This window comes from Neoarius graeffei, chromosome 12 (genome assembly GCF_027579695.1).
Source record: "Neoarius graeffei isolate fNeoGra1 chromosome 12, fNeoGra1.pri, whole genome shotgun sequence".
In the NCBI taxonomy this organism is placed as follows: Eukaryota; Metazoa; Chordata; class Actinopteri; order Siluriformes; family Ariidae; genus Neoarius; species Neoarius graeffei.
The window spans coordinates 69152818-69180027 of NC_083580.1; the positions used below are offsets into that span (position 1 = coordinate 69152818).

General features: G+C 40.2%; 2 protein-coding genes across 3 annotated transcripts in view; one reads left to right on the forward strand and one right to left on the reverse strand.

Moving 5' to 3' along the window:
- The first annotated feature begins 2437 nt into the window (after window positions 1–2437).
- hif1al2 (hypoxia inducible factor 1 subunit alpha, like 2) lies at window positions 2438–17058 on the forward strand. Its single transcript, XM_060934919.1, has 14 exons — window positions 2438–2525; window positions 6173–6414; window positions 6500–6627; window positions 8682–8766; window positions 8880–8956; window positions 9082–9257; window positions 9475–9581; window positions 12334–12481; window positions 12803–12972; window positions 13055–13119; window positions 15673–15869; window positions 16336–16417; window positions 16496–16592; window positions 16699–17058. The coding sequence occupies exons 2-14, from the start codon at window positions 6174–6176 to the stop codon at window positions 16971–16973; spliced, it is 1848 nt and encodes a 615-aa protein (XP_060790902.1). The 5' UTR covers window positions 2438–2525; window position 6173; the 3' UTR covers window positions 16974–17058.
- A 3369-nt stretch (window positions 17059–20427) lies between these two features.
- The window catches only part of sart1 (spliceosome associated factor 1, recruiter of U4/U6.U5 tri-snRNP), a 57386-nt gene continuing 50603 nt past the window's right edge, over window positions 20428–27210 (reverse strand). For both annotated transcript variants that reach the window (XM_060936318.1, XM_060936319.1), the window contains 4 exons: window positions 23342–23477; window positions 23161–23250; window positions 22874–22995; window positions 20428–20943 (listed from right to left, as the gene is read on the reverse strand). In XM_060936318.1, coding sequence (XP_060792301.1) covers window positions 20925–20943; window positions 22874–22995; window positions 23161–23250; window positions 23342–23477 — 367 coding nt within the window. In that variant the 3' untranslated portion in view covers window positions 20428–20924. The remainder of the gene's footprint in view (window positions 20944–22873; window positions 22996–23160; window positions 23251–23341; window positions 23478–27210) is intronic.

Consider the following 27210-nt stretch of genomic DNA (forward strand, 5'->3'; position numbering starts at 1 on the left):
ATTTTCCAACATGACAATGCCAAACCACATACTGCATCAATTACAGCATCATGGCTGTGTAGAAGAAGGGTCCGGGTACTGAACTGGCCAGCCTGCAGTCCAGATCTTTCACCCATAAAAAACATTTGGCGCATCATAAAACAGAAGATACGACAAAAAAGACCTAAGACAGTTGAGCAACTAGAATCCTAGACAGTCCCCAGACGTTTACAGACTGTTGTAAAGAGAAAAGGGGATGTCTCACAGTGGTAAACATGGCCTTGTCCCAACTTTTTTGAGATGTGTTGTTGTCATGAAATTGAAAATCACCTAATTTTTCTCTTTAAATGATACATTTTCTCAGTTTAAACATTTGATATGTCATCTATGTTCTATTCTGAATAAAATATGGAATTTTGAAACTTCCACATCATTGCATTCCGTTTTTATTTACAATTTGTACTTTGTCCCAACTTTTTTTGGAATCGGGGTTGTAGAAAGTCACTTTCCACAGTTTCTTTATAGTTATTGAGGTAAACAGATGCAGGTGTATCTCTGTAGGGATCCTTTCCATGTTGTTAGACACTTATAATTACATTATGAGCCTGTCAGTGGCAAAAGCAAGGAGTTTACTTTGACGTGGATGGTACCTACTACTGCCTGGCAAGGCATTGTGCAATACGGATGTGAGTGGGGAAGTCAAACTCTCGCGGTTACTCGAGGGCTAGCCCCCTGCTGTAACCCTAGCTGTATAGGCGAGAGGCCGAGGGCTATCAAAACGGAGATTGGCGCATACAATTACATTATGATTGTATAGCTGCTTTACAATTGCCTGTTAGAGCTTTCTAATTCAATACTGGACCGATCTCCTTTCGTTTTTGTTCATAGTACATATTATGACCTAAAGAGATGGGAAAATAGAGCCCCAGTTAAAAATCCCAGAGTTTTCCTTTAATGGTTTTGATTCACAATTATCACTGTGCATGTCCTCATGCTCTTTTTCTTTCTTGCTTCTCCTCACTGATTACTGCAAAAGCTTTCATTAAAATGCCATAACCCATAGTGTAACTGCGATCAGCTTACTACAACTAGCAAGCTAATTTTGCTAGCATTATGAGTAGTTTGCATTTCATCAACTACCATTTACCCTCAAACACTCATATTTTTATAATATGTTCTCTTATAAACTAAAACATTTTTATCAGATTTTAATAATTTGCCTTATAAGCCTATAATACTGTATGTGCACTGCATATCTCTTAACAAAAGGTAAGCATAAGTTCAGCTGCTCTTAGGTCAGTTGAGGACGTAATACACTGCTGACTGGGTAATGGAATGTACATTTTTCCACATAGTTGACTACATAGTAGAAACAGTGTTATATCGAATTTGACGACTGGACATGCTTTGTGGCCTGCAAGCTGGCCTAGTGGTTAGCGTGTCCGCCTCTCGATCAGGAAATCGTGAGTTCTACTCACAGTCAGGTCATACCAAAGACCATCGTAAAAAATGGTACCTACTACTGCCTGGCAAGGCATTGTGCAATACGGATGTGAGTGGGGAAGTCAAACTCTCGCGGTTACTCGAGGGCTAGCCCCCTGCTGTAACCCTAGCTGTATAGGCGAGAGGCCGAGGGCTATCAAAACGGAGATTGGCGCAGCACCCATATGCCTTAAAGAGTTGGTTAGGTCTGGGACAGGAGACTGCCTGGGAAGACCAGATTCTGGCGTGAGAGGGACTTTGACTTGACTTGACATGCTTTGTGGGATTCAGACACTACCAATGACCAAGCCAGAGTCTCCTCATAGCTAGTGATGGCCATGGCTTTAACACTCAAATAAACATTTCTTTCTAAACGTTTGTCAATTTTGAGCCAAAATTTTGTTTGTTACATCAATCTGTTAGTCTGTACTTGATTGGATGAAAATCATTGCCACCCTCATCACCAAACTTCAATGGTATGCCTATCTATCTAAGCTTCTAGTATACTATGTAACCTTATACAAATTTGCCACTTGCAAAGGAGGGTTCAGAATCCAATGATCATCGTTTGTGGATATATATTGGTTGTCTTGCTAAAGCAGTTCCTGAAAACGAGCCTGGAGTGTCAGATGCCATTCCTGGAGAGCCACAGCACTGCAGAATTATAGGCGAGTTTAGCCTTCTACATAATTTAACCCACTTAGCTACTTAATGCAGGTTTCATGAATTGAATGTTGGGAGTTAAAAGATGGAAACTTACTGTATATACATAGTTCCAGTTCACTTGTTTACTTTTTTTTTTTTTACAAATGCCTCAGGGCAACAGTCTGTAGATGGGGAGCTCGAAGACCCCACGTCAGAAATGGGTGTGAACATAAATATGCTGATTGGTTAACCACATTACTGGTCTGCCAGATGAAAGCCTTCATATTTTTACTCTTCAAGTTTCAAGACAAGTCAGAAGTCATAATGTAGAGGTACAACCTGAAGCAGTTCTGAGGGATTTTTCTGACACATAGCAAGGGACGTTAGACGCAGAAAATCAGTAAGCAGAAGAGGGTGACGTAAGTATTTATGATTTGTTTGCCAAAAAATAACTTTTTTAATATGGTTAAATACTCAGAATTATGGCCCACATTGAAAGTATTTGTACATTACCAGTGCATACTGAGGGGTGCAAATAATAAAGAAAAAATTGCTTAAATGAAAATAAGTGAAAATTTACATCCAAATTTGAATTAAAAATGGAAATAGTAAGTAAAAACAAATGAAAATTAAAAAGTGTAGACCATTCAAATGTACTCAAGTATTTCAAATTTTGAGGGTTTTTTTCTATTTGTTTAATTTAAGAAGAGCAACTGAGATTAATAAATTGTCCTCGTGCGAAGATGATTGGTTGTAGTAGCCATGCAAAAGGATATAGATTTGTTGTAAATAGAGTTAATCGATAAAGCTGAATGCACGGAAATGAGACTGACTGGATCGCAGAACAAAGAAAAGACAATGAGATCATGATGTTTGATATTTGCAATAAGTACTTGTAAGTGTCTGGATAAAATGTTATTTGATATAAAAAGATAAATAAAGGGTTAAAAAGGGTTTGTGCATTTCCTGTATGGGTGTTTTCATATATATATATATATATATATATATATATATATATATATATATATATATATATATATATATAATTTTTTTAAAGGTATAAAAATGAAAATCTTACATACTGGATATTGTACAAATTATAATTAACGAAGCACTTTCCAGCACTGATTATATTTTATGAAATCAGATATTTTAGTGGTGGACCATCCACTTGCACTCCAAAGATTGCCTTATTAATCATCCCTAAGTTGGTTATTATGATTTTTTTTAATAATACACAAAACATGACAAAATACATGTCCAGTTTTTCTATACTCATATTAATATATTCAAGCATGGTTTGCTTCAGGTTATATGAATGTTAGTATGGAACACTATTAAATATGAACATGTTGTATTTTATATATATATATATATATATATATATATATATATATATATATATATATATATATATATATATATAAAATAATATTATATATATAATATTATAATATATATATATATTAAATATTAAATAATATATTAAATAATATATGATATTATTTCAGAATGACAGTAGACACACACCCCTTAGCGAAGCTACACGTTGTATGAGGCTTAATGCGTAATCAGGGAACGCAGGTCCCCAGTGTGGGACATGATAAGACAAAGTGATGCAACTCTGACGTCCCAAAGCAAGCATTCGCACGCAAAATGAGCCGTGTAGTAACTTAGTTTCTCCTCTCATTAACATGGTTAATGAGTGCTCCCAATTCTCTACTTAAAATTCTCCAGTGGTTCCCACTAACTTTCTTAAAGCATTTTGAATCTGTGATGTAGCTGTTGACAGAATTTACAAAATACTACAAGAATTTCAACTGGAATTAATGTATAGTGCATTGTTGAATACCATAACTTAAATGAAGGACTTTGACATAATTTGTATGTACATAATATTGTACATTAGACCTTTATCGCCACATGTATCCACTATGGATGACTGTATTATATTAGTTAATGTCATAAAGCAGTGGTTCTCAAAATGTGAGCCAAGGGATTCCTGGGGTCTATGAAGAATAATCAGGAGATCTGTGATTTTCTTTCTTTTACTTTGATAAAATGGTGGAAATCACAATCCAACATTATCTTTTTCTTCATCCTTTTTATATTTTTATATTTTATTTATTTCTGAATTTATATATATATATATATATATATATATATATATATATATATATATATATATAAGCAATTATTCCACAAAATCGAGTCGCACATGAGCTGATAGCTGACGAGGCACGTAGCATCGAATTGGCTATAAGCCATGAATGACGAGATTGAGCGCAATAACCATTTTATTCTAGCCACATTCACTAGATTTTGAGAAACAGAGCATTTTTATTTAAATTTTTTGCAAATTCGATAAATAAAAACTTTATACAAAATGTCCGACAAAATCATTTCCGCTTAGAATGTAAACAAATTGGCAAAATGGCAGTATCAATTTGTGAAAAATGCTATAATAATAATTCTTGAAAAATAAAAAAAAAGATACGTTCTTACCATCAAATACTTTTATTCCATATTTTGTTGCTTTTTTTGTATCTTGGGGAGTTTTGTTTTCAAGTAGATTTTTAATTTCGTCCTTGGTTGGTTCAGCAACACGCTCTGCCATTTTGTTTTTCTCTACTCACAGTATACGAACTGATATCCAGTAGTAGAGTAGCCAATCAGAGTGTGCAATTGCTCATATCCAGTGAATGTGTTTTTTATATACACACACCCACACTGTAGAAATAGGGGTACAGAGTAGGAGTCCATTTCTGTCCACACTGATGTACCACCTAGGGCTCATTACTGGACTTCAAGGTAACTATGGGTACCTTTTTAGGGCCAAAAGGTACATGTGTTCCCAATAATTATATAAAAGGTACAAATAAGTACCTTAGAGGGTCCTGCCCCAGTGACAAGCCATTGTACCCCTAAAGGTACGGTAACAGCCATTGAATTTTTTCCACGTTTCCATGACTGGCCCTCTGCAGGCCCTTGGCCGTCCCCTGACTGGTTCTTGACTGGTTCTTGACTGTCTGCCGATTGGCAGACACAATGACGTAGTCAATGCAGTCCTGACTGGTGACGCCCCTAAGCAGCTTGTGTGAAAACCAGCTGCTATCCCTCATTTTTCCACAGGGAGAAACAATGATTGTCCATTTCACAAAGCAGGTTTATCAAACGCTGAGAACAGCTGATTTCAGTTAGTTAATTCAACCCGGAGGACTTTCACCGTGAGTTAAAAAGCCATAAGATTTTAATGCGCTCATACAGCTAGTTTGAATATGTTTTCTGAAAGAAGCGCAACACTGCTGCAGCTGCCAACCACACTGAGAAATCCTAATAGAAATTAAATTACTCATCGGTTACAGCACAATGTCAATATAATTAAAAATTAATTCAACAGATCTGACAGGTGATTTATGTACGGTATGTGAAGGGAAAACGGCAGGGATTATATGCGCCTTGGTAGCCCAGGGGTCACACTGCATGCCTCATGATAGTGCGGTACGTACGGTACAACGATGTACTTTGTTTTCTGAGACTGCAGTTGACTGGTCACTTGAACTGAATGTGTTTAATCCAAACATCAATAACTCAAAGACAAATAATGTCAGCTACAGCCTAATGTGTTGCGTAGTTGGACATTTTAGGAATAAGAACATTCCAGCACTCCAGTTAGGAGTCAGAATATTACTGTGTCTCTGAATCTTGACACAATGCTACTGCCATCCTTGGCTGGGCTCCAAGGAAGCAAAATTGGTCATGCTATCTGTGTGGAAGGGATGGCATTACGATTCCCTGTCAATCACACTAAAACTAGCCAATAGCATCTATGAGTTCATGTATGTGGAAGAGGGTAGATAGCATTTTCTCAGAGTGTGGCCCAATTGATTGGCATCACATGTCTCAAAGGAAGCAGGTGTTAGCATTCATGCTGTCATATAATAGGGCTGGTGTGTGAGCACTGACAGGTGACTAACTTGGAGAGAAAATTGGAAAGAATGTAAAAAAAAATGTGTTCATGCTTTTGTCACAGTTGTCTTGAGCTTTTAGGGTTTTCTTTTTGCAGAATGTGTTTAGAGTGTAAGAAAGCTCGGTCTCGTGTGGCAGCTCAGAGCAGACGGGAGAAAGAAAGCCAGCTGTTTCGAGAGTTAGCGGCCCTGCTGCCGCTGACCCCGTATGAGGCAGATCATCTGGATAAAGCCTCTGTCATTAGAGTCACAATCTCCTACCTGCACCTCAGAGCTCTACTGGATATTCCTGACTCCACAACAGCACAAGCTATGATGCATCCTGCCTCAACAAGTCAGGGTAAGTAGAGAAGCTGCTGTTTGGGCAGATAACAGCTTTTTTTTTTTTTAGAAGTCAGGAGTTCACAATGCCAAGTGTTTTGCAGGGGAGCTGCAAGAATCAATCGAGACGTGGTTTCGAGAAACACTTGAAGGATTCCTGCTCTTATTGTCCTTGTGTGGCAAGATTATCTTCATCACAAAGGATGTCGTCTCTCATATAGGAATCAAACAGGTGAAATAAGCTTGAATGCAATATATAACAATGTTATTATGCATGGAGATGTATACGCTCACTGGCAACTTTTTTGGCTCATTTGTTCACCTGCATGTTCATGCAATCAGCCAATGATGTGGTGGTAGTACAATGCATCAAATCATGAAGATGAACAGGTCAAAAGCTTCAGCATCAAATATTCGAATGAGGTACAAAATTTGATTGCAGTGAATTTGACCACACCTTTAACATGAATATGAGGTTCCAGTGGGCACAGGTTGGCCAAAACTGGACAGATGAAGGTTCGAAAAAACCTTTCCTGGTCTTTTTCCAATCTTCAACTGCCCAGTTTCAGTGAACTTGTACCCACTGTACCCTCAGATTCATGGTCTTTGCTGACAGAAGTGGAACCCAATATGGTCTTCTGTGGATTTAGCCCATCTACCTCAAGGTTTGAGGTGTTCTCAGATGCTTTTCTGCTCACCCTGCTTACCATAACCTTTGAAAAAAAAAGTGCAAAAAATCCAGCTAAGTCTGACCAGCCACTAGTTCCAAGCTTACAGACCATCTTTGCTCACAAAACGTTTCTGAATTACCTCTATTAATGCCCCACTGTAGACAAGTTGGTTGAAAAACAATGGCAACAACAAAAGCAACAACAACAGGAAGGCAATTAGAAATCTCAAATACATTGAACAGTTTTGTCAAGTAATATGGAAGCTGGAAAATAGCTTTTCAGTTGGTAATGATGGTCTACCAGTTTGATCAGCTTGGCTTGTGTTTTGGCAGCTGGTAGTTGGTGAGACCAAGTTAGATTTTACAACAGGAAAAAACAATGCTGGAGTGCCTGATAAACTCATACCAACATCACACCCACAACCCGATGATGGTCCACCACCCAAAAATGTCTGATCAGCTGTCGTCTTGTGGCAATCCCTTTACACAGATGAATGAGGTAGAAGGCTGCTGAGGAATTGTATACTTCAGCAAATAGGTTACAATCAGTAACTACAATGGTACTTCAAAAAGTTCTTGGCCTCACCCAGAAACAAGGGGCCTAACTCTCATTTTGGGGCATAACTGTATCCTCTTCTTCTTCTTTAGTGTTCTGCCTGATGGCAGGTCCGCTCTGACAGCTTCAGCCATCAAAGTTTCTGGGGAAGAATTACAGTAATAATTTTGTTTTGCCTTCTACTGGATTATTATAGAGGTTTTCTCTTCTCAACCATTCACACACCTATGAACAATTTCAAGTAGCCAGTTAACCTAACCACATGACTTTGGACTGTGGGGGAAAACAGAGCACCCCCACGCAAATGCAGGGAGAACATGCAAACTCCACACAGAAAGGTCCCCATCAGCCACTGGGCTTGAACCCAGAACCTTCTTGCTGTGAGGCGACAGTGCTAACCACTGCACCACCATGCTGCCCAACTGTATCCTATAAAGTCTTATATCACTGTCCACAAAAACTCAAATGAAAGAAGCAATCAAAGAAAAAAGGAGTGGAAAGCTTCAAGCTGGCATGCTGTTGCTTGAGGACAATGCGTCTGTCCACGCAGCACAGGTGCCAGTGGCAGAAGCAGCCAAATGTGGCTTTGAACTCTTGCCCCATGCACCTTACTCACCTAACCTGGCACTGTCTGACTTGTATCTGTTTCCAAAAATGAAATTCCATTCACGTGGTCACCATTTTCAGAGTGATGATGAAGTCATCCATGCTGTTGAGGAGGATCTGGAGGCTCATGATGTGACCTTCTCCCGTGAAGGGTTGGAGAAACTTGAACATCAGTGGACCAAGTGCATTGAAGTTAAAGGAGAATATGCTGAAAAATAATGCAAGAACAATCTTTCTCCTGTGATAGTTTCTGGGTGAGGCCGAGAACTTTTTGAAGTGCCCTCGTATACTGGTATAAAGTGTTTACATGGCAGGTGTACCAAAGAAGAGCGAGCCATTGGTGACATTCCTGATGTGATATATTCCAAATTTTAGGATCAACTGATGTCAGATTCAATCTTGTGGCATGTTCCTTATCACATGATTTTAGAGACGGTTTATTTCATCATTTCAGATGGATCTGATTGGCCGGAGTTTGTTTGATTTCATTCATCCCTCTGATCACAAGGAAATCAAAGAGATTCTTACAAGAATAATAGGTAGGCATGCTATTAAGTCTTTTTCTTTCCCATCTAATATACAATGATAAAATGGCGAAATGAAATTAGATTTCACGTTGCTAATCAAACTACAAATCGTTCTGCAACTTGAGGGAGTGAAGGCCAGCAGAAGTGTGAGGTTTTCTTCCGAATCAAAGGTGCAGTCAAAAACATGCTGACTCCCTGGCAGGTAACCCTCTTTCCCTGCCTATTAGATCCAAAAGGTAAATATTGTTATTTTTCCTGACAGCAAAATGAAGAAAGCTCATTCTTCACTCCTTGTTTTTAACATTTGACTTGTCTTGGTGTCCACAGGTGATTCACTGCACTGGAAAGAAAAAGTCATCATCTATTCCAGGATCCAGCTATCTGCTCCTCCTGTGCAGATCATTACCTGTGCAAGACGTCCTTGAGATGGAGGCTCATCTGAATTTCAAAACATTCTTGAGCATCCATGAGCCAGATATGAAGTTCACCTACTGCCACTCTGGGTACACCATATAGCAGCCAAGTTCACTATTCTTTATACTTACTTTTTCAACTGTGGGTGGTAGAAATGGGCAACTGGACTTGCTTGAAAATTCTTGAAATCCAGTTGCCCATTTCTACCACCCACAGTTTACTATGACCTGGATGATTGAGAATCTTCATAGTCACTTCTTCAACGTGCACTTCTTTCATAGTGCTTCTTTGGTTTCCCATGTGTAGGGTCTTGGAACTGACTGGCTTTAGTGCCATTGAGCTGTATGGTCAGTCTGTGTACCAGTACTATCATCCATCGGATTGCCAGCATATCTTCAAGGCACACCTCTGTTGTGAGTCATCTGAATATACAGTAAAAAAAAAAAAACATAGCACATGGAAATGTCTTGTCAATTTCTGATTATTATCAATCAAACATTCAAGTATAAGATTATTAAGCCTATTTTCCAGACATTTTACGAACATTAAGCTTGAAAGTTCCATTAGTAGATAGGTGTAGTCCTTTCTAGAAATACTTGAATTATGCCACATTCTCTGCCAATAAAAAAAAGACTATTTAATTTTCAATTTTTAAATATCTTGAAATAGTTTTAATATTCTTAGCTGTGTTTTATAATGATCCCAATATGAAACATATCATATTTATATAATATCGGCTGGTGTTGAGTGGTACAGTGCTGAGCGTAAATGAGTGCACCCCCTTTGAAAAGTAACATTTTAAACAATATCTCAATGAACACAAACAATTTCCAAAATGTTGACAAGACAAAGTTTAATATAACATCTGTTTAACTTACAACGTGAAAGTAAGGTTAATAATATAAACTTAGATTACACATTTTTCAGTTTTACTCAAATTAGGGTGGTACAAAAATGAGTACACCCCACAACAAAAACTACTACATCTAGTACTTTGTATGGCCTCCATGATTTTTAATGACAGCACCAAGTCTTCTAGGCATGGAATGAACAAGTTGGCGACATTTTGCAACATCAATCTTTTTCCATTCTTCAACAATGACCTCTTTTAGTGACTGGATGCTGGATGGAGAGTGATGCTCAACTTGTCTCTTCAGAATTCCCCAAAGAAAATAATTTCTTTACACCACAAAGGTGAAGGCTACAAGAAGATCAGCAAAGCTTTACTTATCAGTCAGAATACTGTAACAAAAGTGGTACAAAAATTTAAGAAAGATGGAACTGCAACCATCTCACAGACATATCCAGGTTGTCCACGGAAGTTAACACCTCGACAGGAGCGCCTTCTGATGAGAAGGGTTGAAGAAAATCGGTATGCAAGTTCACTGCAGTTATCTAAAGAAGTAGAAAGCCAAACTGGGGTGACTATTTCCCGTGACACAATCCGGCGTACACTGCAGAGGAACGGCATGCATGGATGCCGTCCACGAAAGAACCCTCTCCTAAAGCCCAGGCACAAAAAAGCCCACCTAGAGATTGCCAAGGCCCATGCTGACAAAAATGAAGACTACTGGGACTCTATACTCTGGAGTGATGAGACCAAGATAAATGTTTTGGGAACCGATGTCTTCAAAACTGTATGGCGTCGCAAAGGCGAGGAATACAAAGAAAAATGCATGGTGCCTACAGTGAAACACTGCTGGTGTCAGGGAGCTGCATTTCATTGATGGCATCATGAATTCACAGACGTATTGCTCTATACTGAAAGAGAAGATGCTACCATCATGCCGTGCCCTTGGTTGTCGTGCACTTTTCCAACATGACAATGATCCTAAACACACATCTAAGGCCTCTGTTGGATTTCTGAAGAAGAACAGGGTGAAAGTGATTCAGTGGCCAAGTATGTCTCCTGATCTGAACCCAATCGAACACCTATGGGGAATTCTGAAGAGACAAGTTGAGCATCACTCTCCATCCAGCATCCAGTCACTAAAAGAGGTCATTGTTGAAGAATGGAAAAAGATTGATGTTGCAAAATGTCGCCAACTTGTTCATTCCATGCCTAGAAGACTTGGTGCTGTCATTAAAAATCATGGAGGCCATACAAAGTACTAGATGTAGTAGTTTTTGTTGTGGGGTGTACTCATTTTTGTACCACCCTAATTTGAGTAAAACTGAAAAATGTGTAATCTGTTATATTATTAACCTTACTTTCACGTTGTAAGTTAAACAGATGTTATATTAAACTTTGTCTTTTCAACATTTTGGAAATTGTTTGTGTTCATTGAGATATTGTTTAAAATGTTACTTTTCAAAGGGGGTGGACTCATTTACGCTGAGCACTGTATATCAGATATATTCCATTCAGCTAGCATGATATTAAACGAGTCAAAGATGAGCTGAATGAAATATATCTGATAGACCACAAAAAGCCAGCCAATATTATTATTATTATTATACATACACATTCCTTTCAGGTCTTCAATGCGTCTTTCTCTTTCAAAATTCTCTCAAAATCTACTGTATTTAACGAAACAAACCTGGTGGCCATGTTTGTTTACAAATTGGCACAGTCGCTCCTAGCGTGGAAGTTTTACATCTCCGTGTCTCTTTTCCAGTTTTTCAATGTCCGTTGGTATGTTTTTCTCTTGTAAATATGCATGAAGAACATCTAATGAAGTTTTGGTAGCCTTTCAGGTGTTCAATGCATCTTTCTCTTTCCCAGCGAACAAAGAAATGTTTCTGCGCATGCACAGCAGAAAACTCTCTCATTGGATATTCGCATCAGCCCTGACGTGTGACATCATGTCTTGACAACCATGCAATATCGTAAACCATATTCAATGCTCATTCTCCATTGGGTAGAGTGACGTAATACACGTAGGATAAGCGATATGCTAACAATATTGTATGCTATCGAACCAAATGAATGCAGCCCGCTAAAAGGGAATAGAATACATGTTTTTATTCCATCAAAAAGTGTCCTGTATGTATAATAATTCTCTATCTTCAAGATCTGTCATAATTTGCGAATATGATTTTGGATTGCATCTGATGCTAGCTATCTTTTGTGTATTTCTATCATTTTAGGAATTATGATACATCGTTTGTAGGTGCTTTATAAATACTGGACAGTTGTTAAAGGTGTTTATGTGTATTGGATAGTGTTCTCAAAGGGCCAGGTGTATACTGGGAAGTATCGGCTCCTACAGAAGCACGGCGGCTATGTTTGGGCAGAGACAGATGCCACGGTTGTGTATAGCGTTCGCACAGGGAAACCAGAGAGAATCGTGTGCATCAACTATATTCTAAGGTCTGACTTTGAACGCGGATTTGTAGCTTTATAGTTGTGGCGGCCTGGGAAAACCCATCATATGGTGAATTTTCGACTGCTCTTTTCTACTACATTCTAAAAACTATATGTTTGAAATCAGATTCTTTTGCACGGTTCTCAATCACAAGTAACCATCTAGCATTTTGAAATTTGGTTAAAAATTGGACATCAGTGCAATTTCAGCCATCCAGTGGGTTTTCCCAAACCATCACACATATCACATCAACAAAAGGATCACTACTTAACCATTGTTTCGGTTATCACATCCAGTAATCTCCCTCTGTCTGTCTTGAACTCCAGTGGAGTGGAGCTTCCAGATGTGGTGCTTTCACTAGAACAGACAGAGTGCCTGCTGAATGCCTTCCATGCACCATACCGGTATACTACAATAACACCTAATGAGACCAATCAGGCAACATCTACAACTACTGACAAGGACGCCAGCTTTGTGGCCTCTCCCTATGACCGAGGTAAACCATCAGACATGATCAGATCCCATCAATCAGCTTCATGATTAAAAAAGACTCATTGTTGATCCATTTTTTCCCCCAGACCAACCAACCAACAGTTGTACGGAGATTTTGCATGGGGCTGCTTTGTGGGGCTCACTTTCCAATGTGAGTATATGTACAACAATAACATTAAGGGCTTTCGAAGTCACATGGTACAAATGGAGCATGGCAGCTATATGGAATATATGAATTTTATATGCCAATGATTTGTTAATAATTAAGCCTGGAATGAACTGTCCTCCTAATTGGCTTTGCCCATTCCTAGGTAGCCTGGATACATTATTGTGGTTTTTTTTTTTTTAACTGAATTTGACATGAATGAATGAATCTGTAAACTTAATTACCAAATATCAATTTGTGAACACTTATTTAATTATACTCTAGCTACATATTGATACCTGATTTTTTGAAAGCATGAAATTAGAAATATGAATGTCCAAAAACTGAAATAAACACTTTGGATTTCGTCATCGTCACTGCCGAACCGAAAGCAAACCATGTTTTTGGTTGACTTGGCCAGAATTGCAGCAGTAGGGTGGCCAGTTCCTTTCTGCACACTCACACCTATGGGTAACTTAGAGTAGCCAGTTAACCTAACGGCGGCACGGTGGTGTAGTGGTTAGCGCTGTCGCCTCACAGCAAGAAGGTCCAGGTTCGAGCCCCGTGGCCGGCGAGGGCCTTTCTGTGCGGAGTTTGCATGTTCTCTCCGTGTCTGCGTGGGTTTCCTCCGGGTGCTCTGGTTTCCCCCACAGTCCAAAAGACATGCAGGTTAGGTTAACTGGTGACTAAATTGACCGTAGGTGTGAGTGGTTGTCTGTGTCTATGTGTCAGCCCTGTGATGACCTGGCGACTTGTCCAGGGTGTACCCCGCCTTTCGCCCGTAGTCAGCTGGGATAGGCTCCAGCTTGCCTGCGACCCTGTAGAAGGATAAAGCGGCTAGAGATAATGAGATGATAATGAGATGAGTTAACCTAACTGCATGTCTTTGGACTGTGGGACGAAACCGGAGCACCCAGAAGAAAGAAACCAGAGGAAACCCATGCAAACTTCATACAGAAAGTCCCCCCCAATCAGCCACTTGGCTCAAACCCAGAACCTTCTTGCTGTGAGGGAACAGTGTTAAACCACTACACCACCATACCACACGGATTTCAAATAGATTCATTCAAAACAAATACAATCAGATGTCAGTTTGCATTTAAGTAAGATATTTCAGTGCTATGGGCAGCATGGTGGTGTAGTGGTTAGCGCTGTCGCCTCACAGCAAGAAGGTCCGGGTTCGAGCCCCGTGGCCGGCGAGGGCCTTTTTGTGCGGAGTTTGCATGTTCTACCCGTGTCCGCATGGGTTTCCTCCGGGTGCTCCGGTTTCCCCCACAGTCCAAAGACATGCAGGTTAGGTTAACTGGTGACTCTAAATTGACCGTAGGTGTGAATGTGAGTGTGAATGGTTGTCTGTGTCTATGTGTCAGCCCTGTGATGACCTGGCGACTTGTCCAGGGTGTACCCCGCCTTTCGCCCGTAGTCAGCTGGGATAGGCTCCAGCTTGCCTGCGACCCTGTAGAACAGGATAAAGCGGCTAGATAATGAGATGAGATTTCAGTGCTATGAACTGAATGGTGTTTAAATTTCATGCTTAATATTTCAACAGCTTTGAAAATTCAAATATGGGCCAAAATGGAATGAAAACATTTTTACTAATTATCAGATGCAAGAAAATTCATCCATCCATCCATCATCTGTAGCCGCTTATCCTGTACAGGGTCGTGGGCAAGCTGGAGCCTATCCCAGCTGGCTACGGGCGAGAGGCGGGGTACACCCTGGACAAGTCATCAGGTCATCACAGGGCCGACACATAGAGACAAACAACCATTCACACTCACATTCACACCTACGGTCAATTTAGAGCCACCAATTAGTCTAACCTGCATGTCTTTGGACTGTGGGGGAAACCGGAGCACCCGGAGGAAACCCACATGGACACGGGGAGAACATGCAAACTCCGCACAGAAAGGCCCTCGTCGGCCACGGGGCTCGCACCCGGACCTTCTTGCTGTGAGGCGGCAGTGCAAACTACTGTGCCACCCTCAAATAAATATTAATTTGGTAAATACAGGGTTAGTCAAAATTATATTAACACTAATGGATTATTTTTCTCCGGCAGATAGACGTACGCCATGGGTGAAAGATTAAATGGTCCTGTTGCTCGCTGGTTTTTGTGTGTTGAACACGACGGCGAACAGGTTGAGACCGTCCTGTAAATCATCTTGCACATATGATGTATGTTTTGTGAATAAATGGTTTCTACCATTTAAGTGTTAACATAATTTTGACTAACCCTGTATTTGATTTATCCAAATAAGGTTGAACAAAACCTAACAGAAGCATGTCTTTGGCTATAATATTTTGCCCATTAGTGCTCTGTTCTTTCACCTCGCAATGAGCTAGCATCACTCACACACTTCACTGTGGTAAAAGATGGCAGTGTCTTAATTTTCATTCAGTAAGGTTTGATGTTCTAGCAGTAGAGTAATGTCAGCTTTGATATTGGACTTTGAGTTGGGTGGAGAGGATCTTGGAGTCTAAATTGAGCAAAAACTTATGATTTAAATAACCAATTTATCATTGTGTGAAAACAATTTGCTCATTTTTTTTTTCCAGAAGGACATGTGTGACCTGGATTTGGATAGTCTAGCCCCGTACATTCCCACACACGAGGAAGACTTCCATTTAACTCCTACATTAGATGGAGCGGCAAGTGATTCAGTACTAAACAGACAACCACCCTCTCTCAGTGAGACATGGTTAACTCGGGACCAAAAGCTGCCCGCAGATTCGGAAGCAGTCCGTTTCCACCGGTATGTTTCTATTAGAAACTGTTTTCAATGTCTCATTTCATCTCATTATCTCTAGCCGCTTTATCCTGTCCTACAGGGTCGCAGGCAAGCTGGAGCCTATCCCAGCTGACTACGGGCGAAAGGCGGGGTACACCCTGGACAAGTCGCCAGGTCATCACAGGGCTGACACATAGACACAGACAACCATTCACACCTACGGTCAATTTAGAGTCACCAGTTAACCTAACCTGCATGTCTTTGGACTGTGGGGGAAACCGGAGCACCCGGAGGAAACCCACGCGGACACGGGGAGAACATGCAAACTCCACACAGAAAGGCCCTCGCCGGCCACGGGGCTCGAACCCGGACCTTCTTGCTGTGAGGCGACAGCTCTAACCACTACACCACCGTGCCGCCCTGTTTGCAATGTGTTGGATTTATCCTCTTCTTTTCCATCACTTCTTTCCTTTTTTTTTCTTAAATGCAGGCTAAACATGAACAAGAACCCTATATTCATTTCATCAAGCCAGAGGCATGAGAGAGCACACACAATGCATAAAAACCAACAGGTAATATAGCTATAATTATGATTTTGCATGTAATCTGACTGGATAACTAATTGTCAATTAAACATTTTACTGAGTTAGGAGCAATTTAAGAGACAAATCTCCATTCCTGAAAAAAACACCAATCACTGGAGAGACGTCTCTGAACATCTGACTAAATCTATCTCGGAAATCTTTGGTAAGACAAACATCAAACTTAGACATACAGTACAGTAACGCTATAGAATGTCATCTTTAATTTCCATAATATAAACATTTCCATCATATCTCCTTCATTCTATCAGATGGAAGAACAGTCTGGAATTACAGCCAGAGTTACATAGAGCCAGTGCATTTGGCCTACAAATATGCCGAGCTTTCATGGTGTCCTCCGGGATCTTCATCGCAACATAGCGACCAAAACACAGAAGAAAAAATGCCCTCAGGGTTAGTTAACTTGCCTGTACTAAGCAGGTGGGAATGTGAAGTGAACGCGCCTCTGGGACCCACTTCACACTTGCTTCAAGGGACTGAACTCACCAACGTCCTGGATCAGGTTGCTTCAGGGGCATGGTACTAATGACGGCAACGCAGGAGCCTGCAGGAAAGTCTAAATGTGCTTACATTTTCACATTAAGGCTGATTCCACAATGGAAGTGCCAGTTGTGTCCCACTGATGTTCCATTTACAAATACGTATCGAAACATAAAGGAGAATTCATACGCAGACATATAACTTGCGTCTATAGCACTTAGGAAGGAGCATCGCCCTCCCCAGCTCACTAAAATTACACTTGAAATGCAATCTGTAAATACTTCAGAACTATTCTGCATTAATGCACAAATCCATTTAACATCTCATGCTCCACGAGTCATGAACCGTTATAGGTTATGAAACATCAACATTTTTGTCCCTGCTAACTGAACACATTCAACCTGATGAAATAGTTGGAATATTCCACAAGTCAAACGTTCAACAGAAAGCTGCATCATTCAAATTTCCTGACGGTCATGAGAAAATGAAGTTCTTCCATTCTTTTTTTTTTAATTATTATTTCCAATGACCTTGTGATACTGAGATATTGACTGATGAGGTCTTCTGAAAGTACAAACCTTGTTACATAAATTACAGATTGAATGAAAATAACTGAAAAATCATTAAAGTGTCCTTAATGCTTGAATACAATTTGCATGGATGCTAGTTAAACATGTTTTCTATATTTGCTTTTAAAAAATTATGTATATTTAACAGTTATTCCATAAAATCGAGTTGTACTTGAGCTCCTCATTGAGCACGCCTCGTCGGCGCTATAAACCACGTATGATGGGATCGAGTGGAATAACTGGTTTATTCTATCCACATTCACTGGATTTTGAGAAACAGAGCATTTTTATTTTTTGCAAATTCGATAAATTCTTTAAAACTTTATACAAAACGTCCGACAAAATCATTTCCGTTTAGAATGTAAACTACCCGATGAAATGACAGTAGCAATTTGTGAAAAATGGTATAATTGTTGAAAAAAAAATACAACCCCGATTCCAAAAAAGTTGGGACAAAGTACAAATTGTAAATAAAAACGGAATACAATAATTTACAAATCTCAAAAACTGATATTGTATTCACAATAGAACATAGACAACATATCAAATGTCGAAAGTGAGACATTTTGAAATTTCATGCCAAATATTGGCTCATTTGAAATTTCATGACAGCAACACATCTCAAAAAAGTTGGGACAGGGGCAATAAGAGGCTGGAAAAGTTAAAGGTACAAAAAAGGAACAGCTGGAGGACCAAATTGCAACTCATTAGGTCAACTGGCAATAGGTCATTAACATGACTGGGTATAAAAAGAGCATCTTGGAGTGGCAGCGGCTCTCAGAAGTAAAGATGGGAAGAGGATCACCAATCCCCCTAATTCTGCGCCGACAAATAGTGGAGCAATATCAGAAAGGAGTTCGACAGTGTAAAATTGCAAAGAGTTTGAACATCATCTACAGTGCATAATATCATCAAAAGATTCAGAGAATCTGGAAGAATCTCTGTGCGTAAGGGTCAAGGCCGGAAAACCATACTGGGTGCCCGTGATCTTCGGGCCCTTAGACGGCACTGCATCACATACAGGCATGCTTCTGTATTGGAAATCACAAAATGGGCTCAGGAATATTTCCAGAGAACATTATCTGTGAACACAATTCACTGTGCGATCCGCCGTTGCCAGCTAAAACTCTATAGTTCAAAGAAGAAGCCGTATCTAAACATGATCCAGAAGCGCAGACGTCTTCTCTGGGCCAAGGCTCATTTAAAATGGACTGTGGCAAAGTGGAAAACTGTTCTGTGGTCAGACGAATCAAAATTTGAAGTTCTTTATGGAAATCAGGGACGCCGTGTCATTCGGACTAAAGAGGAGAAGGACGACCCAAGTTGTTATCAGCGCTCAGTTCAGAAGTCTGCATCTCTGATGGTATGGGGTTGCATTAGTGCGTGTGGCATGGACAGCTTACACATCTGGAAAGACCCCATCAATGCTGAAAGGTATATCCAGGTTCTAGAGCAACATATGCTCCCATCCAGACGACGTCTCTTTCAGGGAAGACCTTGCATTTTCCAACATGACAATGCCAAACCACATACTGCATCAATTACAGCATCATGGCTGCGTAGAAGAAGGGTCCGGGTACTGAACTGGCCAGCCTGCAGTCCAGATCTTTCACCCATAGAAAACATTTGGCGCATCATAAAATGGAAGATATGACAAAGAAGACCTAAGACAGTTGAGCAACTAGAATCCTACATTAGACAAGAATGGGTTAACATTCCTATCCCTAAACTTGAGCAACTTGTCTCCTCAGTCCCCAGACGTTTACAGACTGTTGTAAAGAGAAAAGGGGATGTCTCACAGTGGTAAACATGGCCTTGTCCCAACTTTTTTGAGATGTGTTGTCATGAAATTTAAAATCACCTAATTTTTCTCTTTAAATGATACATTTTCTCAGTTTAAACATTTGATATGTCATCTACATTCTATTCTGAATTGAATATGGAATTTTGAAACTTCCACATCATTGCACTCTGTTTTTATTTACAATTTGTACTTTTTCCCAACTTTTTTGGAATCGGGGTTGTAGATTTTTTACCATCAAATACTTTTATTCCATATTTTTTTGCTTTTTTGTTTCCAAGTAGACTTTTTATTTCGTCCTCGGTTGGTTCAGTAACATGCACTGCCATTTTGTTTTTCTCTACTCACAGTATATGAGCTGATATCCTAGTAGTAGAGTAACCAATCAGAGCACGCGATTGCTCACATCCAGTGAATGAATGAAAAAAAATTTATATATATCCTCAACCCTGTTAGTTTCAATGTAAGTGTTGAAAAATGGAAAAAGCTTTGAATGTTTTTTTACAAATTTCAAGCACTAAATGGAATCAAACATACATTCTGTATTTTATAAAACTCTTATTTTTGTCTTATTTTCTTTTCTTTAACCAGTCTTGTAAAATGTTTGGCATATATATTCACATTAGAGAATACAAGTAGTGTTTAATGGTTGCATTTAGTGTCGTCATATTGTACAGTATTCCATAGAATATTGGTGTATTTTTTTTAAGAATTCAATTTTACATTGGTGTTTAAAACCCATCCACTTAGTCAGAATATAACACCCAACACGCATTATACAAATATGCCATGCAAGTAATTGGGAATACCCTCATAAATACATTAGTGCTGCTAGTTAGCTGGAGTGGGATATCGCTCAAGCGAAGGTATCCATCCCAGAGCGCTTGGAATCCTTCCATACCATCCATCCATCATCTGTAGCCGCTTATCCTGTTCTACAGGGTCGCAGGCAAGCTGGAGCCTATCCCAGCTGACTATGAGCGACAGGCCATACCATCCTTCCATACCAAGATTTTTGATTTTAGCTGGAGGGTCTTTTGAACGTGAACATGAAAATTAAGGAGTGTCAAACAAATGACGTTTGATAGTCTTGTGAACTCATGATCTTAAGTGCTAGATAGAGTATACGGTGACAGCAGATACAGTATTTATTTATAGAAGTATCTATATACTAAAAGTGTAGTACACCTGCAACCTGGGATTACGTACAACAGTGTTTCCCAGTCAGTGAGGAAAAACAAACAAACACATACACAGGATACATGCACGCTTACATCACGAAGGCGAACACAGAGGTACACTCCCCCCCCAGAGATTTTGTTTCAGTGGACACTTTATGACATTTGATTCAAACAACTTTTATTTATAGTCACATTTAAAAAAAAAAAAAAAATCCCACTCTTGACACTTCATCCAAGTCAATAATACTTCATGAAGTCCAATTTAGAGCAGTAGCCTTTAATAGAAAAAACTGAGACAAAGGGGAAATTTTTTTAAAGCATGAGATTTAAACATTGTCCTATGTCTGTATATACATACACACGCCACTGTGCGACGATTTATTTGCTGAAGATTTTTTTTTTTTCCAGATGATCCACTGTACAAGAATGTTTATCATAGGATGCTTCTACTTGGTAATGGTATTCCTGTGAAAATAAAAATATGTGTCAAAAATAATTACTACATTACAATAAATACTTCTCTCCAATCACATTTTTAAACCTTGTTTTCTTCATGTACTTTTTACTCCTCACCCCCGCCAAACAATGCATGTTGCAGTTTGGTAATCAGACCAGAGAGCGCAAATAAAAATGAGTCTGTGAAAACTCATCCCTTTCTGTCCCAATATCTCCAGCCCTGCAGCGAGTCTCGAATCTGTTCCACTTCCTCATCTCATCTCATCATCTCTAGCCGCTTTATCCTGTTCTACAGGGTCGCAGGCAAGCTGGAGCCTATCCCAGCTGACTACGGGCGAAAGGCGGGGTACACCCTGGACAAGCCGCCAGGTCATCACAGGGCTGACACATAGACACAGACAACCATTCACACTCACATTCACACCTACGGTCAATTTAGAGTCACCAGTTAACCTAACCTGCATGTCTTTGGACTGTTGGGGAAACCGGAGCACCCGGAGGAAACCCATGCGGACACGGGGAGAACATGCAAACTCCGCACAGAAAGGCCCTCGCCGGCCACGGGGCTCGAACCCGGACCTTCTTGCTGTGAGGCGACAGCGCTAACCACTACACCACCGTGCCGCCCTGTTCCACTTCCTAAAGCTAAATAAATTTACATGAAGGCATGTGATTGGACAAGCTGCACCTGAGGATCTTTTAGACAAACCGTGAAAACTGGAGTCACTGAACTACAGGCTCCCCCCCCATACTTTTATCAGCTCTGTCTGCTACAATATTTTTTTTCCCTCCCAAGTACTTGGTTCGGTCCACTGAAATACTCTGCCAGGTCTGCATCTGAACTGTTATCTATCAGTTGATGACTGCGGTAACAAACCATCACTACCGCGTCAGTGTCATGATCATGACTGACTACAGCTGGGAGCTTTTCTGTGCCAACATAAAAAGGGTTTGACAGCACTCGTTGCATAGACCAATGGGAAAGTCCAAGGAGCTCAGTGTAGATCTGAGAAAGAGGATCATAGATTTACATAATCTCTTGGAACCATTTCTCAACAACTGCAGATTCCAATATCATCAGTATGCAAGTACAAGTTATTGGCAGGTGTAGGCACTTTGCTGGAAGAAGACCTAAACCATCACCCTCAGCTGAGACGAAACTGGTTTTGATGGTCAAGAACAACCCAGGAACCACCAAGACACAGGCCTGCCATGAACTGGAAGCTACTGGAACACCAACAATCAAGCAAGTTTTACATGGCCATAGATTGAGAGGCTGCCATCCAAGAAAGAAGCCCCTCCTCGAAAATCAACACCTTCAAGCTTGACCAATGCTTGCAGATGACCACATGGACAAAGAAAAAAGCCTTCTGAAGAAAGGTTTTAGAGTCAGATGAGACAAAGATTGAGTTTTCTGGCCAGGTTTGCAATGACCAGGGGCACAGAGGAACACTGTACCAACTGTGAAGCATGGTGGTGGTAGCATTGTGCTCTGGGGCTGTTTTGCTGCCAGTGGAACTGGAGTATTGCACAAAAAAGGATAGTGAAGAACCTCAGAATTCTTCAGCAGAACCTCAAACCATCAGTTCAACACAACTGGGTGCTCTAACAGGACAATAACCCCAAACATGGATCAAAGCTGGTGGTAGAATGGCTAAAGAAGGCAAACATTAAGCTTAAAACAATGCCTGATGTCAACCTTATTGAAAATATGTGGACTGGGCTTAAAAGTCAGGTCCATGCCAGGAAACACACAAATTTAATTGAACTCTATCAAGAAGAGTGGACAAATGTCCAACCAGAATTCCGGCAGAGCTTGTTTTTTTTTTTTGCTAGCAAAAGCATGCAGTCAAGGTGAAAAACTTGCTAAGGGTCATTTAACCAAATATTAGGTGCACTGTATAGGTTATATATATTTTAACCCACTACAATCACTTACGCATTCATGCTCTTCCCACTACCACTGAGGACGATGTAGGGAGTTTTCTGGGACTTCTGTTTCTCCTGTAGCAGGGCCACAGTACCTAGAGGAGTGTCACTGCTGCTCATCTTCTTCAGCAACTGTAGGGTGAGACCCAGACTTCAGTCAGTATAATCACAGCATAAATACCAAACAAGTACATCAACCCCGAATCCACCACTTCTTCTACTGGCAAGATTCAGTTATAGTACTAAACACAGCAGATTTAAGTCCAAACTGCTTGGTAGGTGTCTGAAAGAACATACCGCCTCCTCCTCCAGTTTTTTCATTCTTTTCTCAGTTTTCATCTTTCCAGACCCTTTGCCATGGAAACGATGGGATAGTTGTCTGAAAGCCTAGATGGAGAAAGAACAATAGGCACATTATATGTAATAATCAAGACATTTGTTCGAGCGACTGTGCAATAACTGTACGGTATAGACTGACCTCTTTCGGGGTAAGCCTGCGCCCAGACTCATCCACATATTCAATCTTAACATCTGGCTTGTAGCCCTCTTTCTCTTTGAAGTCCTGTGTGAAGCCCCTGTATTCCTCTCTTCTGCTGTATTTGTCATCAATAGCCCTGAACAGAGGACAGATACAGCGAATTAAAAAAAAAAAAAAAACACCACGGAAATACAATTGCAATCAAAAATATTTCAACCCCCCCCCAAAGATTTTAAGGATTTACCAATTAAAGTTTTTTCAAAGAGCAAGATTCTGCTTTGGATGACCTTCTTTATGAGTTAAGTGATGCATAAAATCAACACAGAAAATGCATGATGTAGTATTTGTGTGCAACAGTACATTTCGTTAAGACAGCCATGTCACAATTATTCAACCCCATATAATAATGCTGTTTTTAAAGCTTTGACAGTTTTTATGGCCTAAAGTGGAGTTGAAACATAATTAAGCCTTTGGGAACTCTATAATTATGCTTCATTTGCTTTAGCTGTGATGCATATATAAACCCCACCCATGAAAGTATTTAAGGTCAGTCGTAATCATGGGAAAGACAAAGGAGCTTCCACAAAAGGCGAGAGAGGAGATTATTTCATCACACCTAAACGGCCTTGGGTATAAAGATGATTTCCAAAAGACACCACTGGGAGCATGATAAGGAAGTTTAAAACTTGTGAAACAGCTGCAAACCTGCCTGGCCGTGGAAGAAAGCCCAAAATTTCATCAAGGGCCCTTAGCCACTTAGTCAGGACAACTAAGAAAAACCCCCATGTGAGGGCGAGACACCTACAGGATGACATGATGAAGGCTGGTACAAGTGCTTCAGTGGCAACTATAAGACGTGCACTTGAATAAACAAGGATTTCACGGCCGGACTCCACGATGCACTCCACTCTTGACCACAAGGAACATCAAAAGTCGACTAGAATATGCCAGGAGGAATTTGGATAAGACTACAGAGTTTTGGGAGACAGTTCTATGGACTGATGAAACCAAACTGGAACTGTTTAGGACATATGGACCAGCGGTATGTCTGGCGTGTGAAAGGCCAGGCTTATGACCAGAAGACGACCATCCCTACAGTCAAGCATGGAGGTGGGTCATTGATGTGGGGCTGTTTTTTGGTGGCAGGAATTGGCAATCTTGATCATGTACCTGGCATCATGGATTCCCAGAAATACCAGGCCATTTTAAAGAGGAACGTGATGCCTTCTGTTGAAAAATTAAACATTGGAGATCAATGGATTTTCCAACAAGACGATGATCCCACCTCCAAGTCAACCAAAGCTTGGTTGAGAAAAAGATCCTGGAACGTCCTGGAGTGGCCTTCTCAGTCACCAGATTTAAATCTGATTGAAAATCTTTGGTGGGATTTAAAGAAGACAGTTGCAGCACGGAAGCCATCAAACATCACTGAACTAGAGGCTTTTGCACGTGAAGAATGGGCAAAGATTCCAATTGAGAGGTGTAAGAAGCTTGTCAGCACTTACCGAAAACGTTTTTTAGAAGGTATAAAAAAGCTAAAGGATGCACCACAAAGTACTGAAGCAGGGGGCTGAATAATAGTGCACACGCACGTGTGTTAAAAGATTTACATTTTCATTTGAACTTCAAAGTTAAGACAACTTCTGTTGTCAAAATAACAAATATGCATCAATAAATATTTTTGTTTAATGAAGTTTGTCATCTGTCGTCATTATCTTTCATCCACATCACTATAATGTCTTTTGAGGTGAGGGGGTCGAATATTTCTGATTGCAACTGTATATTAAACAGTTATTCCATGAAATCGAGTCGTACATGAGTGGATAGCCGACGAGGCGCGTAGCACCAAGTTGACTATAAGCCATGTACAACCCCAATTCCAAAAAAGTTGGGACAAAGTACAAATTGTAAATAAAAACGGAATGCAATAATGTGGACGTTTCAAAATTCCATATTTTATTCAGAATAGAACATAGATGACATATCAAATGCTTAAACTGAGAAAATGTATAATTTAAAGAGAAAAATTAGGTGATTTTCAATTTCATGACAACACCACATCTCAAAAAAGTTGGGACAAGGCCATGTTTCCCACTGTGAGACATCCCCTTTTCTCTTTACAACAGTCTGTAAACGTCTGGGGACTGAGGAGACAAGTTGCTCAAGTTTAGGGATAGGAATGTTAACCCATTCTTGTCTAATGTAGGATTCTAGTTGCTCAACTGTCTCAGGTCTTTTTTGTCGTATCTTCCGTTTTATGATGCGCCAAATGTTTTCTATGGGTGAAAGATCTGGATTGCAGGCTGGCCAGTTCAATACCCGGACCCTTCTTCTACGCAGCCATGATGCTGTAATTGATGCAGTATGTGGTTTGGCATTGTCATGTTGGAAAATGCAAGGTCTTCCCTGAAAGAGACGTCGTCTGGATGGGAGCATATGTTGCTCTAGAACCTGGATATACCTTTCAGCATTGATGGTGTCTTTCCAGATGTGTAAGCTGCCCATGCCACACGCACTAATGCAACCCCATACCATCAGAGATGCAGGCTTCTGAACTGAGCGCTGATAACAACTTGGGTCGTCCTTCTCCTCTTTAGTCCGAATGACACGGCGTCCCTGATTTCCATAAAGAACTTCACATTTTGATTCGTCTGACCACAGAACAGTTTTCCACTTTGCCACAGTCCATTTTAAATGAGCCTCGGCCCAGAGAAGACGTCTGCGCTTCTGGATCATGTTTAGATACGGCTGCTTCTTTGAACTCTAGAGTTTTAGCTAGCAACGGCGGATGGCACGGTGAATTGTGTTCACAGATAATGTTCTCTGGAAATATTCCTGAGCCCATTTTGTGATTTCCAATACAGAAGCATGCCTGTATGTGATGCAGTGCCGTCTAAGGGCCCGAAGATCACGGGCACCCAGTATGGTTTTCCGGCCTTGACCCTTGCGCACAGAGATTCTTCCAGATTCTCTGGATCTTTTGATGATATTATGCGCTGTAGATGATGTTCAAACTCTTTGCAATTTTACACTGTCGAACTCCTTTCTGATATTGCTCCACTATTTGTCGGCGCAGAATTAGGGGGATTGGTGATCCTCTTCCCATCTTTACTTCTGAGAGCCGCTGCCACTCCAAGATGCTCTTTTTATACCCAGTCATGTTAATGACCTATTGCCAATTGACCTAATGAGTTGCAATTTGGTCCTCCAGCTGTTCCTTTTTTGTACCTTTAACTTTTCCAGCCTCTTATTGCCCCTGTCCCAACTTTGAGATGTGTTGCTGTCATGAAATTTCAAATGAGCCAATAGTTGGCATGAAATTTCAAAATGTCTCACTTTCGACATTTGATATGTTGTCTATGTTCTATTGTGAATACAATATCAGTTTTTGAGATTTGTAAATTATTACATTCCGTTTTTATTTACAATTTATACTTTGTCCCAACTTTTTTGGAATCGGGGTTGTACGATGAGACTGAGTGGAACAACATTTTTTTCGCGGTCTGGTTTCCATCAAATCCTGTGCTCTAATTGGCTGGCGAGTGGGTCCGTATCCTACGGTACGGACCCCAGTTACGGACCCTACGGTACGGACCTCTGGCGACTCGCTCATTCACAACAACAAACATAGTGGGAATTTTTGTCAACACTTATCCTTTTTATAAGATTTATTTATAAGATTATCAAAAATCTTATAAATTTTTGCCAGCATTTCTCAGGAGAATAGCATTAATTTTACATCATGGATAGTGATAACGACAGTGTTCAAAGCGAAAGCGCGTTTTACTACCCTGAGGAAGAGGAAACAAAATAAAACATTTCAGGAGAAAGCTAAAAACCTCCAACCTGCTGACGCAGAGCAAAAACAT

Coding starts and splice junctions, on each gene's coding strand:
- hif1al2 (XM_060934919.1), top strand. CDS start 6,174: ATGTGTTTAGAGTGTAAGAAAGCTCGGTCTCGTGTGGCAGCTCAGAGC. Junction 8,767..8,879: donor GATTCTTACAAGAATAATAG/GTAGGCATGCTA, acceptor CTGCAACTTGAG/GGAGTGAAGGCCAGCAGAAG. Junction 15,870..16,335: donor GAAGCAGTCCGTTTCCACCG/GTATGTTTCTAT, acceptor TCTTAAATGCAG/GCTAAACATGAACAAGAACC.